Source organism: Caloenas nicobarica, chromosome 1, assembly GCF_036013445.1.
Source record: "Caloenas nicobarica isolate bCalNic1 chromosome 1, bCalNic1.hap1, whole genome shotgun sequence".
NCBI lineage: Eukaryota > Metazoa > Chordata > Aves > Columbiformes > Columbidae > Caloenas > Caloenas nicobarica.
Window position 1 is genome coordinate 72,558,272 of NC_088245.1, and position 15,211 is coordinate 72,573,482.

A 15,211-nucleotide genomic window follows, 5' to 3' on the forward strand; every position below is an offset into this window, starting at 1 on the left:
AGCACCGAATGTGTGAGCAGTAGGTAACTGGCCAGGCACTCCAAGTCTGAGAGCTCTTTTAGTCAGCACTGATTTCATTCAAAACCATGGAAAAGTAGGGAGTTAAAAGGACCTTGAGGGAACCATTGCTGCCTCCTGCTCCTCTGTACAACAGGCACCTATCTTCAAAAGAAGATTCAGAAAAAAAAAAAAAAAAAAGACATATCCACATAATAGGAATCTGTTCAGGTGAATTAAATCTCTTATCTTCTCATGTGGAGAAACAGCTGGTACAGACCCAGCATCCCTGCAATATGTTCAGCACATGTCTAATCTCAGTATCTCTTCCCTGAAGGCAGCTGCAGTGAAACCTTCCCATGTTGACCAAGACCTTCTCCTTTTCTTGTCACAAGGCCACACATTCCATACCTGTGTGGGTACTTTCAGAAGACACTTACGAACTTGTCAGCTACAAAAAGAAAAGAGGCCAATCATGACTATAATTCTCTCGGGCAATAGGCAGGAACTGGGAGAAACTGCCAGAGTATCTGTTCCTGAATCCCCACAAAGGAGTATTCGTGGTGACCATCTTACAGTGCTCTTTGTAGAGACTAATAATTTTGGGTGGCGAACTTGAAGTAATTTCTATCGAGCTCCCAATAACACAAGAAAGAGACAATGTTCACGTGCAGCTGCTTTGGATGGTGTTGGCAGGTAGTCATTTACACAAATCAAACCTCCATACCAAATGACGGATGTCCTAGATGACTGTTATCAAGCAGGATGCACCTGGTGCAGAATCGCCATTCCATATGCTCATGCACATTTTCCTAATAACATGCAGCTTGTTGCCAACTATAGTTTGATCTTTAACACTCAATACTACAGAATACAATATAACTAAAACTTAAAACCTTTCTGAAGATGAGCAAACTTCTCCACTTGAATTTAGAGCCTTTCTTACCTCCACCTATGGTAGCAATAAATGCTGCCAACTTCCATTAAAGGAGCATCTAGTATCCAACCAGCAACTATAAGCCTCTAGTCAATTACTCCCAGTCCCTGGCAAAGCACTACAAACCATTCTAGGGAAGTTCTTATTTCTTGATGGTGACCCAATTGCCAACAACTTTGAGAATTTCGCTTGTTACCATAGATGAGATTAAAAAGTGGTAGTACACACAATTTTAAACAATGTGCATTAGACAGAACACAGTTTGAGTAAAAAACATATTTTAAAAGAAATCATTGCTTTGTGATTTTTATTATACTTGCTCATCTTCTATACTATTAAGATGTAGAATAAAACTGGACTGATTGGTTTTGCCTTTGGAATTCCTTTATCAGTTACCAACACAATAATTTTAATGTTTAAATTGCAAACAATACCTGGTGAAATTTTAATCCAAAACAATAAAAATTTTAAAATGAAATCTTAAAACTCCTTCTGGAAGCATTTGTCTTAATGTTGGATTTTGCAACTTTTTTAAAGAACAGAATCAGTATTTTATGCCTACGTTACATAACCATGCTACATTCTGAAAACTGAATTATTTAGAGGGAGCAATATTTCTTCCAAGAATGATTAATGAGCTGAAAAGAAAAACCCGACGCTGTTACACTTCTCTCACATCAGGCAAATACATAGAACAGATCAGCATGTTTTGTCCAAAGGTTGGAAAGCGTCTTAGTGATTCCCAACTGTCTGTAAATATATTATACTTCAGAAAAACACGGTGCTCCAAGCTTGTAGATAGAGTAATATCCCTACTCAATATATAAACTCCATCATTGTGGAGAGTGCAAGTCAAGTTAAGACCCGATTTCGATGTGTTCTCTTTGAGGTAGAGCCATTCTTTGGTAGCAATGTTGTAAGACTGCACAGTTAACACATCCTCACTTTGGCTGGATTTTTGGTTTGGTCCAAGTTCATGAATACAACCCCCTACCAGATATATAGTTTCTTCAACAGAGAGCATCTGTTGTTTGCGAACATGGACATCACAAAGTTCAAAGTTGGTCCAGGAATCAGAAGTGGGACAGTACTGCAAAATGTTCATATTCCTATCTGAAACAGAGGAGAGATATTTACAAATAAATAAATATATTAGAAGGTACTCATGAAGGAGGATTTTTCCTCCCTACAAACTGTATCAGCCATTATTACAGATTGCTAATGTATTACAAAGCAAAAGCATAGCAAATTGGGGAAGAAATACTGATTACTGAGAACTGCAACTCTTTGCCCTTGACGATAAAGTTTGAACATTTTGTTCCTTTGCAGAGGGAAAAATTAAGCTGTTTCTGGCACATTACACGATACAGATGGTCTGGGGTTGTAGATTTTAGCAGAATAATCCCTACCTTTTAACTTATGCTTTTCCTTTTGTCTCCAATTGTTATGTAGGATTTTTTTATGAAAAAGGAAATGGAGCAATATTCTGCTCTCCAACAGTGATCACGGATTAATTGAATTATCATGAACACAGTATGCTTCATTAATGGCTGTCAAGTGATGATTTATCATCCAAGTTTAACTTTCATACTTTGCATTTCATTCCATAAATCAAATTTTTATGGTAGAAAATTCATAAAACTAGCTTCATTTCTTCAAGGGGCATGGATGACCTAAGGACACACATTCGGTACCATATAAAGAGATGAACACAAATTGTCACAATCATTTAAGAACCAGAAACTCTGTGCTCCCGCATCAGCCAGAGAAACAGAAAAAAGCTGAAGCCATATCTATACTTCAGTTACAATTCAGTGCATGCATATGTTTGCAACATTGTTATTCTCTGAAATTGTGACAATACTACCCTGATCTGTAGTTCAGTGGAGACTCTGCCTGTGTCCCCAAGGCTCCACTAAATTAACATAGAATGCACAGGACTCGTTAGCTAGTAAATTCAGTTTCAATCTCTGGAGACCTGAGCTTAAATCCAAACTCAAGTGACAAGCAGCAACAGGTTTGCAGACTCCAGGCTGTTTTTTTAATAAAATCTGTTCCATATTACAGGTCTATCCTGCATTATGATCTCCAGATGAGCTCCCAAGTGGAACACAGCAGATGGTGACACACAGGTAAGCTATGTCAGGGCACAGGTATAAACAGCCATAAATATAATTGGATTGTCATGAATGAAGTGCATTAGCAGCATGATTAGGGAGGTGCTGCTATAGCATTTGCTTGCACTCTGATAATTTTCAGTCACTGTTGAACACCTAACCCACTTTAAATGAAAGGAAAATAAAAGGGAAAACATCATAGTTATGCTCTATGAAACTGCTGATCAAGTTCTACATGTAGATGATCTTTGCCTACAAACAGTGACTCACTGTGGGAGGAAATCCCAATTTCGTTTCTATAGTTTCTATGTCTATCTATAACAGTAATATTGCCAGATAAAAGGTGCTATGATTTGAGAGGGGGCATATGAAATGGAAGTCTGTTACGATATGGCCCTCATTTGCTCAGTCCAGAGACTGCGTCTTTTATATCCACTGAAACAAAACAAACAAACTCCCTCCCACCACCACCACCACAAAACCCCAAACAAACAAACACACATACACCAAAACAAACAAACAAAACCAGAAACAACAAAAAAATCCCAACCAAACACCCCCCCCAAACAAAACAACACAACAAAGACAAGAACAAAAAACCCACAGTACAAAACAGGAACATTATAGTGCCTGACATGGAACTTCTAGGTTCACAAGTGAAAGCTATGAACTGGAAGGAAGGTCTTTATTCAAGAAGTGTCATTATAATTTACAGTGGAAAATTCCAGATCCTACCATCTTTTGGAAAGTGCAGTCTCAGGAGAAAGCTCTACAGAGATCAAAAAAAATAGCCCACAAAACCTACCAAAACTGAGGCATATACAGAAATACTAACATAAAATAAAAATTTACATATTAACTGCTGTGTGTATTTTATGTAGTGAATGTAGTGAAATAGCAAATGAACCTCAGCATCTCTCAGATATTTAGGCCTTAACACTCTCCAACATCTGCATAACTTGGAAGGTGAATCACCAGTGTGGTTGCAGCAATTCTGGTTTCTAAGTCTGATAGCTGTCCTAAGCCAAAGTGTCGCAGAAAGACCCTCATTTAGGAAAGGATCTATAAGGATTTATAAGAAGACGGGTGTTTGTTGTCCTGAACGGTCTTGGATTTAAACATTAGCCTAAGTGTGCTCAGAACTTTATGCTGGTTTACTATTCTGTTTCCATTAAAAACAGCTTTTAGGGTAAGACCTAGGAAAAGATCTAGGAAAAGACAGAGGCCTGAAGGTCAGTAAGCCCCTGAGGTATGGAAGAAGCAAGAGGTAACTCACTGACTATCCTCCTTCACTTGAAACCACGGGTAATAAGTATCGAACAAGGAGCTTGACGCAGGACAGCAATCCTGACTACATGCACATCTTCCTATACATGACAGTCAGAGTAGGCAGTCTGAAGGAAGAGCAGCACAAGCTCTAGAAAAGGAACTTGCAAAATTGAGGGAATGAAGAAGAAAAGCTCCTACTCCCATAATCTTGTAGCACTATTAACCAAATCAAGAGCTTTTTCTTCTCACCTCTTCTTTCTCTACGTAAAAATGACAAAATCCTAACTCTGGTCTATCACGACAAGTCTTCCCACTACCCTGTTTCAGTCCCTTCTCTTTGGTCTCTGCTCTTGTGTCTCAAAGGATGTTTGCCCTTGGGTCTGACTTTTCAGCACAGCAAGTGCTGTGTGCCAGACATTGTTCAGTCCTAGTGCTGGACATCAGGGAGCACAAGGAACCCCAACAGGTCCTTTAGCAGGGATGGCCAGAGGACTGGAACTGCAGAGCACACCACAGCATGGCCTTCCATACAGACACAGGCACAGCAATATCTTCTGTTTTCCCCAGTGAAGCCACCAGGTTCTGGGTCAGAATGAACTGGGCAAAATGCTTTTGAAGGTTATCATTACCCCAAGGACCATCAGGGGTGGAAGTGTGTCTACATAACTTTATAATGATTCAGAGTTAAAATGTGCTCAAACACTAGAAAGGACAGCTTGTTCTAATGTCACTTCAGTTTTGCTATAAAAGTTGATCTTTCTTTTAATTTTATTCTCCATTTGGAAAACAAAATAAAACCACTGTGGTCAAATGAAGTGGGGAAAGGCCTAGAGACAGGAATTTAAACCTAGGAAATCCTGGTAAATGCTGAACATTTGACAAGAGGGAAAAAAAAAAAAGTACTTTTAAAACTCTGTGAAAACGGTATTTTTCCGAAAGAATGGCACTATGTGCTTAAGGAATGATAAAATGGGAGCTCTTTTTAAATAGATTGCTTTTCCATTGGATAAAGTAATTGTCAGGAGACAATGCAACTTCAAATCCTTCCCTCTCTACAGTATCCTTAGAAAACAAGGCATAGAAAAGAAGTAAGTAAAAAATGTTGGTCCTTGCTTTTGATTAATTATTCAATTAAGTTATTTCAGCACTTAAAATCTTAACTATAGCTTGAATTTACCTCTGAAACACTGAAATGCTATAGTGAAAGGGCCATAAAATCTATCAGTACATGAGAAATACTAATGCGGGCAGATATTTTCTTAATATTTTTCTTTTCTCACAGTCTCAAACAGGTATTTAAAAAGTAAACGTGTATCTGTTGAGATCGCTCTTTCTACTGTGCAATCAAAATCTAAAAAAAGGAGGGCTAAGTTGGCTGCTGGAGTACCCACCAGTCTGTTCCCTCAGAATAATAGAGCCCCAGGTCCAAAAAGGCCCTGAAAAAAAAAATCTGATTCTTCTATGACAGAGCTAATTTTTTTTTGTGTCATTTGTCAATTATTTTCTACCAGTGATTTATTTCTACATGTTTTAATGAATATTATGCAGCTTTCTACATCAGTTCGAAAGATTTCTTGAAAAAGAGAAGAAAATTATCTGGGCCTTAGAAGCAATGACGTTAAAAAAGTAAAAGCAAGCTTTCTACCTCGTGTAGTGTATCCTCCAATAACGTAGATCTTGCCCTTGCATTCACAAGCTGAGAATTCTGCAAGAGGGTTTGGCATGGATGCTACGAAATTCCACCAGTCATTTTCTGGGTTATAGCACTCCACGTTGGAAAGGGATTGACCACCGATGGCATAGAGCTTTCCATTTACAGCCAAGAGCTTAAAATTGGACCTGAAAGAAAAGATTGCAGCATTGAAATAGGTTGCATAGACATACAGAAAAATATAGGAAAGTTCTTCCTATTGAGGCTCCAACATACCGATTATCACTTACAACTTGTACCATCACTTCATATATTACAGCATCTGAACTCCTATGTGCAAGGCCAAAATTCCGTAATTATACTGTAATTGCTTAGGACAGTAACCAGTGACATTCTGGATGTTAATTACATTGATGCTGAGACTGATGAATATTTTGTTTTGGATTTCGATGTCACAGTCTGAGCTCTAAATGTTTACTTAACTAATGTGTTCAGTAGGTGTCTCATTTTTACTTGGCTTTCAGTAAAGTACTTTTAGTAGAGAAAAGCGTATTATACATACACAGAGTCAAGGGTATTATTTTAGTTAAAATTGCAGAAATTTCAAACAAGACCTGATGAATGCCTCAGAACGTGTATTCATCTTAGTCTGTAATATAGAATCTCTTTAATAACCCTTATAAACAGAGATTTAAAACAGTACACATTGAATCACGTTCTGCAAAAGAAGGGAGAACCTCCTGTGCCTTATTCTGCATTAAACTACTAAATATACATCCTCCATTCCACTGACGCAAGATATATCTGTAAGTTAATGTTCCACCCATAGCCGAACAAAATACATTGCACTCCACAGGCAATGCCCTGTTCTTTTATTTCTTCTTCGTTTCGATTATGCTGTTGTATTTCACACATGGCAAAGAACAACTTGATAATTACTGAAACACAAGAAGGCTTATATCTCACACTTTTAAGACAACACAGGCAGAAACAAATGGCCACTAAATATTAAAGGTGCAAGTCTGTAGGAAGAAATCGGAGGACTTGAAGATAGATGGCTTCCTTGCTCAGCTGTTCCTTCCAGCTATGGAAGCTGGTGTAATAAAAGATGAGCTCTTCCTCTCCTCAGAAACAGTCTCATTGCCTAGAAAGGTTGTTCCTTCTCTGCCGCTGAGCCAAACTGAGATTTCACCATGTAGTAGCCCAATTAACTAAATGTGTGAAAGTCATTAGAGTGCACCAGCTCAGCATAAAGCCAAATGGGGAACTGTGTTATGTCCATAAAACTGAAGTGCTGCTTCAGACTTCCATTGGCCTGCTGAGCAGTAAAGTGAGTTTCACTCTGCATGAATCCAAGATCCAAAATGTATCGCTAAGTAGTTTTGCAGGGGTTTGTCTGGACAAAATGAACCCTGCCTAGCAGCAGACTGCTCTGCAATTTATTTGTATTAAATATATTTGGAAAAAGAATTTGTTTCCAGATGGAATAATTTTGTTCTTGTCATCCTGATATAGCTTTGGAAATTAAAATGCTCCTTTGAAGGAATTAATTGCTTTTTCTTCTTTTTTTTTTTTGCTGACATTTATGATTAGGTCACTCTGTTCATCTCTACAGCAATTATGTTTTCCATCTTTGAGAATCCAGAATAACATGGCAATCAATAGTGGGTATGAAATGAGGATAATTACTTGCAAAACATTATGACTTTCAAAGCAATGTACCTGTTCTAAAAGTTATGGTGGAAAAAAAGAAATCTACAAATCAACAAGGGAACAAAAACATGAAATGTACATGCATTTTCCAAGCACTCCTTTAAAATCTGAAGTATGTTAGAAAGTCTGTAACTATGCCTATGATGGAGATGGTGCAGGATTTTTGGCTTATGAAATGAGTTCACATGCACACAGATAGTGTTTCCCTATTCTAAGATCTTCTAGCCACTTTTAAAACATGCTAAAAGTTCTGCCACAGAGGATATGAATTAACTAAACAAGTGTGTAGTGCCAGAACATTAAAGAATTCAGGTTTTCTAACTCACATGTGCTTCTCTAGTTACCCTCTAATTGTAGCCTCTTACTATTTATCCGAATGGAAGTAATTTATCCATTTTTTGCTTGATGGCCTTTGTATCACTGAATTGGTTCTTGCAACACAGGGAAAACTATCCAGTGAAAGATGTATGGCACAACTTTCAACTTCAATTACTCTAGAAGGAGGCCACGTACAGTTGTGTCAGTCATGTAACCACTTCCAATGCTTGTTAAAATGGATGGCATGCAGTGGAAGTGTCTCAGATTTATGGAACACATTAACTACAAGGGTAATTTTACTCAAAAGTAGCTGTAAGTATCCATCAGAACACTTTATATGAAAGTTTAGACAATGGCTCAATATGTTATGAAAAACTTCTGCCATTCACCTCTCCATGCCAATAACAGCAGGTGTTTTTATGGAGAGTGAGCGTTAGGAAATATTTAGTGTATTTTTACACTCTTTTAATGTGTTGGAGCAGTTGGAAACAAGGAAAGCAAACATTGAGCAACCAGCCAGCTCTCCACGACTAACTGTTCCATGGACTACAGCTTGGAAATGACAGAGCTGAACGGTCCATCAGATTCAACTGCAATATGACTCCACTCACACCAGTGAGTTATCTAAACTTGGGGGATCAAAAGTGCTTTCCAAATGCCAGGCCTGGTACATACCCTTCTTTTTGGGACAAGACTGGGTATGACCTGTCTTCTGATGTCCCTTGTTTTCACTAAAAAGAACCCCAGGAGCACAAGCAAGTTGTGGGGTTTTACCATAGTTCAAAATACATTCTTCATTCAATGAAGACAAGTGCAAAGCACTATATGCACAAAGGAAAAAAAATACAATGCACAAATGCAAAAGATATAGGGGTCAGCATGCATAGCTTTCTGAATACAAGACATTCAATAACTTGCAAAAAACCCCTACATTACTCTGGATTGCATTAAGAGCCATAGATGTATCTATAGGAGACCACTCTGAAAGTGGCTATAAAAACAACAGCAAGCATTCTTCTTGTTCACTGACAGATGTCATTCATTTAGTGTACAAGAAAAAATCAGCATAGATACTAGAGAGGGCTTCCTGATCAGAGGAGTAGCTAAACATGGGAATAAGTTACCAGAGAGGCTGGAATCCACATTGCTGGAGGGTTTCAAGAAGAAGTTAGACTTGTATTTGCAAGGTTAAGTTTGGTCCTGCTGTAGAGCGGGAGGGTTGGAGTAACTAACCTGTGGTTCCTTCCTGCCAAATGATCAACTTTAAGCTTGAAATTTCTTTCTCACAAATCAGATGACTTCTTTGTTCTAGAGTTAAAGCATTTACAACAGGGATGAAGACTCATGAAAGCATAGTTACAAAGGCAATTCCAAAGCATTTTACATTTTTTTCATTAATCGCTTTTTTTTTTTTACATTCCTTACATGAGTCTGCAGAGCACACTGCATCCAACCTTCAGCTTTGGAAGCACATGACGCATTTGTGATAAGTGTGACACTTATATTTCTAACTTCAAAATTTTTGAAAAGAATTTTTAGTGAAAGAAAAAAAAAAATGTGGAAAGAGAAGGTCTCATAAACCACCATAATACCCCAGGATCACCCTCTGTAATTCCTGTAGGAGTCCTCAGAGTGGCAGCAGTTCAGGCACAGATTGCTCACAAAAACCATGTTCCACGTGCATGTGTATAATCCCAGCCAGTGGTTTACACGGGTCTTCCAAGCCTGGAAGATTTACCTGCCATGAGTGTTCTGAAGGAAAATAAAAGTGGAATATACAGCTGTAACTGGCACATGCAGTAGAAATTCTACGAGTATATTATTCTTAAATAGCAAATTTCAACTGACAGCATCAATTTAAAGAAAAGTATGGGAATGTATCGAAGGGCATTGTTTGAACAGTCCCCAAAGTGCCTTGTTACCTTCCTGTTCCCAAAGACCACAAGTGATCTCGGGCAACATTCACATGGAATTTCTTCCACAGAAAAGCCCAGGTAGTTCTCTGAAGACACTATTCCAAGTACAGCAATATCTCTAGAATTAAAAGATCTAGAAACTCCGATTTTATTTTAGGGAATATCTGTGACAGACACCAGATTTAGCCCTCAGATGAGAAATTCCAGCTTCAGTCATAGGCTTCCTGTATGAGCCTGAGAAAATTATTTTATCTCTCTTGTCTATGCATAAATAGGAAATAACACTTTCTCAAGCTTATGTGGGCATCACAAGAATAATATACAGGAGTCACTTATCATGAACAAATTAGAAACTACAGTAATAAGAAATCTAAATCTGGAAAGAAAGTTAACAGCTATAACCTAAACTAAAATGATTGCTAAGTATTCAGTATACATCTGACAGCTTTTGTTTTCTACTTAGAAGTAAGTGGGGACTATTTTATCTATGCACATGAAGAAAATCCCAGCATCTTGGGATTCTATATTATAATAATGGAAATAATTTAAAATAAAAATAATAGAATTTACAAGGTTTGATGATGGCAGAGAAGTTCTTATATTAACAGCAAATCAGAACAATTATTTCCATAACTCCTCAGCCTTCTCTTGAGGCCAGCATATGCATCCATTCTCATAGGCCAGACCCAGATACTCTTTAAATGTTGCCCGAAGTCAAACCAACTTCCATGGGAACTAGGACCTTGCCTCAAGGTATGTAAAAAATTCATCCATGGGATGTAATTATATCAGCTGACATAAACTCATTTGGCAGACAGTCATATGACTGCAACTCCTAAGCAGCATGCTGGCCAACTGCCCTGCTTATTTTACTACAGCATAACAAACTAAAAATACAATGCCAAGCAAAGTGCAGATCTCGTTGCAGCACATCTGTGCAGCAGACAGGCTGTTCCTGTTGAATGCAAACTCCCTGATCCTAAAAACCTCCCTGCTCTTGGCTCCTTCCTGTGTTCTGGCCACTAAATGTCAAGCTGGTCATCAAAGGGCTGAAATGATATGTCAGATAGAAAAAAACCACAATAACTTCAGATATGATACTCCATGAAAATGTTCAAGTCAAAAACATATTTTGTGAAGGGGTCAGCAGAGTTTCCATGAAAAAAACCATCCCCTGCTTATCGTTCAGAGACCAACATACAACCTTGCAATCGAGGGGCAGATGTAATTCTGGGTTCTTTTTGACCTGAAATCACTACCATGAAATGTAAGAACAGAGACTATTCCAAAAATATCCATTCACACACTACTTTTCTGCTATAAATCACCAATGTGAAATTCTATGCTAAGGAATACCTTGTTGTCACCTGTGATGGGCTTCAAGATTCAGTTGATTTGGTAGTGCAGCTGAAAATAGTGATATAAGGAGAAAACATCGCTAGTTTAGTTCAGATATGATTATATATCCTACAAATAAAAGGAAAGTGTGGAGGAAAGAAGGCTGACCTATAGTTTGAACAGTCAAGATATAAGGTGAAAAAAGGGCCTGAAAAAAGCTTTTTCTAAAAGGCTCTCATGTGCCATGCTGCAGAATCATCACACATAATAATATCTCTCTTGCTATATACATCACACAAACCAATGCCAAAACCTCGTAACTTGATCAACGTGGGACTTCTATGTTTAAGTTAATTTCCATAGGAGATGCTGTGTGGCCTGACTCCATCATCTTTTTTTACAGAGGCCAATGCACTCTCAGTTGTGCTCATGTAGGCAAGACTGCTGAAGCGAGGATGGCTAAAACATCTCAGTTTTCACAGGCAACTCAGTGAAGACCACTAATAGGCTCAGGTCCTAAGAGATATGTCTGTAAGAAAAGGTGTTTACAGTGATTAAAAAGTAAACACTCATTTTGCAGATAAAATTTTTTGCAACACTGTTCCAAGAAGCCAGAAATACTGAAAAAAAATATTTCCAGTTAATTCTGATGACTGATTATGAAGGAAATAATTTCAGTGATATTCTCACAAAGTGAAAAACAAGGGTGAAATGGTAAAGCACTAATTTTAGGTCAAATCCCTGTTTTGAGGGGTTTTAGCTGGCAAGAGCTAAATAGAGACCAGAACAGAGACTGCAGTTTTACTACCCAGATACAAAGAATTTATGCCAATGGTTTTGGTCTCTGCATGCTCTTTGAATTTACTGGATGGAGAAGAGAATTTCCATTCTACAGTGAATTTTGGCCTCCTTACTTGTTCTTTTTTCAGACCGCACTTTTTCTAAAACGGAAGTAATGAGGAAGTTCATGTTGGATAACAGAAACATTTTGTTTCAATGAAGTAAAAGGCTTTGCTTTGATAACACTGCAGCGTGATTAAGGTAGAGCAGCCACAACCTTGGCCGGGGAGGTGGCCTCTATTCTTGGGTCCCCCTCAAGGCTAGCTCTCTAGTATTTTTTCAAGCGTAAATTATACAAGCGTTTCTGAATACTAACTTAAACATAAATATCAAACAAACAATTCAAAAGGATAAAGGAAAAAAGCAAAATCGTCAAAATTATGAATGATTCCCAGATCCAAATATTCTTATAAAGTGAGAAATTTCTCACAGTCTTCCTGACATTTGTCTGGTGAATATTTCACTGAAATACAAAACATTCAGACTTTGATGAAAGTAGAAACCAATAAAAAACTGCTGCAACTAAAATTTTTCAGCCACCTCTAGCTCTGATAGACTGTACATCCTCACTAAGAGCAGTAATTCCTGTCATGTACAGTACTGGATTTAAAACATACCATGAAGAAAGTAAGAGAATATTTTTTGTTTTTTAAATCTTTGCTATTTTCAGGAGAATTTCTACCACTGGCAAGACAGCTATTTGGAGACACTGGCTCCTTGTATACTGCAATTTCAATGAAAAGTGGAAGCTTTCCACCATTTCACACCAAGGTGAACGACCACACATGGTGGAGAGCTGTGGCAGAGTCCTCCTCTGCTGATGGCCGGCTCATGTTCTCCCACAGCCGAGGCCTTAACCACCACCATTTATGCAACAAAGCCTCGTCCTCCTCTCCCTTCCCTTGCTACAGCAGCCCCCCGCACCATGCGGAGGGGGCCCCTAAGCAGGGGAGAGGCAGCAGCGTCGCGCTGCAGTGGGATGACTGTTGCTGGTAAAGACGAGGTTTGCCAGGCCTCTCCAGTGGCACGCTGCCAAGCCGTCGCCAAGCACTGCAGTCCTTCCTGCCACACGGTGCAAGAGACATGGGTGATTCATGGCACAGAGACAGGTCTGAATCACTTCTTGTAACGTTGCGTCCAGCCAACACCACGTGACTCAGCAGGGTCTATTTTGACAACACACATTGACACACGTGTATTTCGGGGAGCAGGGGTTACCTCTTCTGGTTCATTGAAGCCAGCTGACTCCATTCATTTAGGCAAGGGTTGTAACAATGGGCAGCCGAGATCTCCTGGCTGGTGATCCTGTAGCCCCCGACGATGAACAGGTAGTTGTCCAGCATCGCCGACCCGTAGCCTCGGACATTAACCAGATCAGGGGGCAGTTTGCTGGCCATGGGCAGCCACCTCTCTGCTTCCTCGTCATACCTCAGCATAGACCAGGGGGCTTCCACCTGAGGGTGACAGCCTGGAGGCAAGCCCAGAGTGGAGGCACCCATGAAGTCCCCGATGGCCACCAGGGTGGCGGTGCCCCTCATTCGCCTCTCCTTCAAGTGCTGCTGGAGGGCATGGGGCAGGAGGAGATGTGGCCGGGCATCGGGCCTCCGCAGCACCTGGTGGTAATGGGTGGCCATGAAGTCTAGACAGGCATCGTGCAAGTCCTGGAGACCGTAGACCTGAGCCAGGCGGTGCAGCTCGAAGCAGTTGCCCAGCCTCACCTGGGAGAGGAGCAGGCGGAGCAAAGGGGTGACCTGCAGGTAGGAAGCGGCCTCCACCAGCTCCTCCAGCAAAGGGGGCTCCTCGTCGCCCCCCTCCTCCTGCTCCAGCCTGGCCAGGCAGGAGGTGTTGATGAAGTCCAGCACCAGCTCCAGCCCCAGAGCGCTCAGCCCCCCGCGCAGCAGCTGCTCCTCCTGGCCCTGCCCTGCCTCCCGCATGCCCGAGCGGTAGAGGGCTCGGAAATAGTCGCTCTGCTCGATCAGCTTCCTCTTGCACACCGGGTAGCACTTGTCCCCCAGCCGGATCTGCACCACCTCCTCCCCCGCACCGGCCCCATCCGCTTCTTCCCCTTCCCCCTCCTCTTCCTCCTGCCTCCGCCGCCCCGCCAGGGACATCGCTCACCCCCTCCCCTGGCTGCGCTTCAGCCGGGCCGCGGCCGGCTACGGGCAGGCTCCGCCTCCGCCCCGGCGGCCGCGGCTGCGGTGGGAGGAGCGGAGCGGTGCGGAGCGGAGCGGAGCGGCGCCGGGCCGGGCCCTGCTGCGGGAGGCGGGCTGGGACGGAGGGAGGGAGGCGCTGCCGCAGCCTTGCCGGCTCTGTCCCTGCAAGGAGAGATGAAGGGGAAGGAGGAAAAAAAAAAAAAAAAAAAAAAAAAGAAAACACACGCAGAGGAAAGACCAAAAAAGCCCTAAAAAGGCAATGTTGAGCGCTCAGGCGGCGGCCGCTCCTCTCCGCGGTGCCCGGCTGCCCGCCGGGGCCATCGGCTCCAAACCGCATTGCAGGGCACCCGCCCGCCCGGCCCCCGTGCCGGGGAGGGGATGGATTTTCCAGCTCTTGTGCGTGTCGGGGGCGCGATCAGAGAGGCCAAGTGCTCGGCTCCGGGCTGCAGCAACAGGCAAAACGTGCGGCCGTTCCCCCGCCGCCCCTTCTGGCACTGCCTGAATTGAGCCGGGACGGCAGCCCCAGCCGGCAGCTCTAGCCTCCTGCCATAAATGTACCTCAGCGTCCCTGCAGCGGGGGAATATTCTCGAACCACGCAGTCAAGAAAAGAAAAAAATAGGGTATGTGGACACGTATTCGTACGTAGCCAGATAGGAGGCAGGAGCGCGACAGTCAGCCCGATGCTTGGCACTGTGGCGTTCACTGACAAAGCCAACAAAAAGAATCATCTTGTACATCTAGTGCAGCAGTAGGATTTAAGAACAATACATAATTCTGCTATGACCTTCCCGATTCCTCCTGCACAAGTCCCTCAGTGTCTCTGCTCCTGGTTTGGCATATAAAGATACTATATAAGTTGTTCTGCTACTCTATCTTTTCTATTTAAACTAAGTTCCTGGAGTAGGACATCTATGTTACTCATAAAAATGATCTACATACCAGGGCCCTGAATTTGTTGGAC

General features: G+C 41.4%; 1 protein-coding gene across 1 annotated transcript; it reads right to left on the minus strand.

The window, feature by feature from the left end:
* Positions 1-759: 759 nt before the first annotated feature.
* KLHL42 (kelch like family member 42) lies at positions 760-14,207 on the minus strand. Its single transcript, XM_065652802.1, has 3 exons — positions 13,315-14,207; positions 5,966-6,159; positions 760-2,047 (listed from the first exon to the last, which is right to left on the minus strand). Exons 1-3 carry the CDS (start codon positions 14,205-14,207, stop codon positions 1,596-1,598), a joined length of 1,539 nt encoding a protein of 512 aa, XP_065508874.1. The 3' UTR covers positions 760-1,595.
* Positions 14,208-15,211: the final 1,004 nt, after the last annotated feature.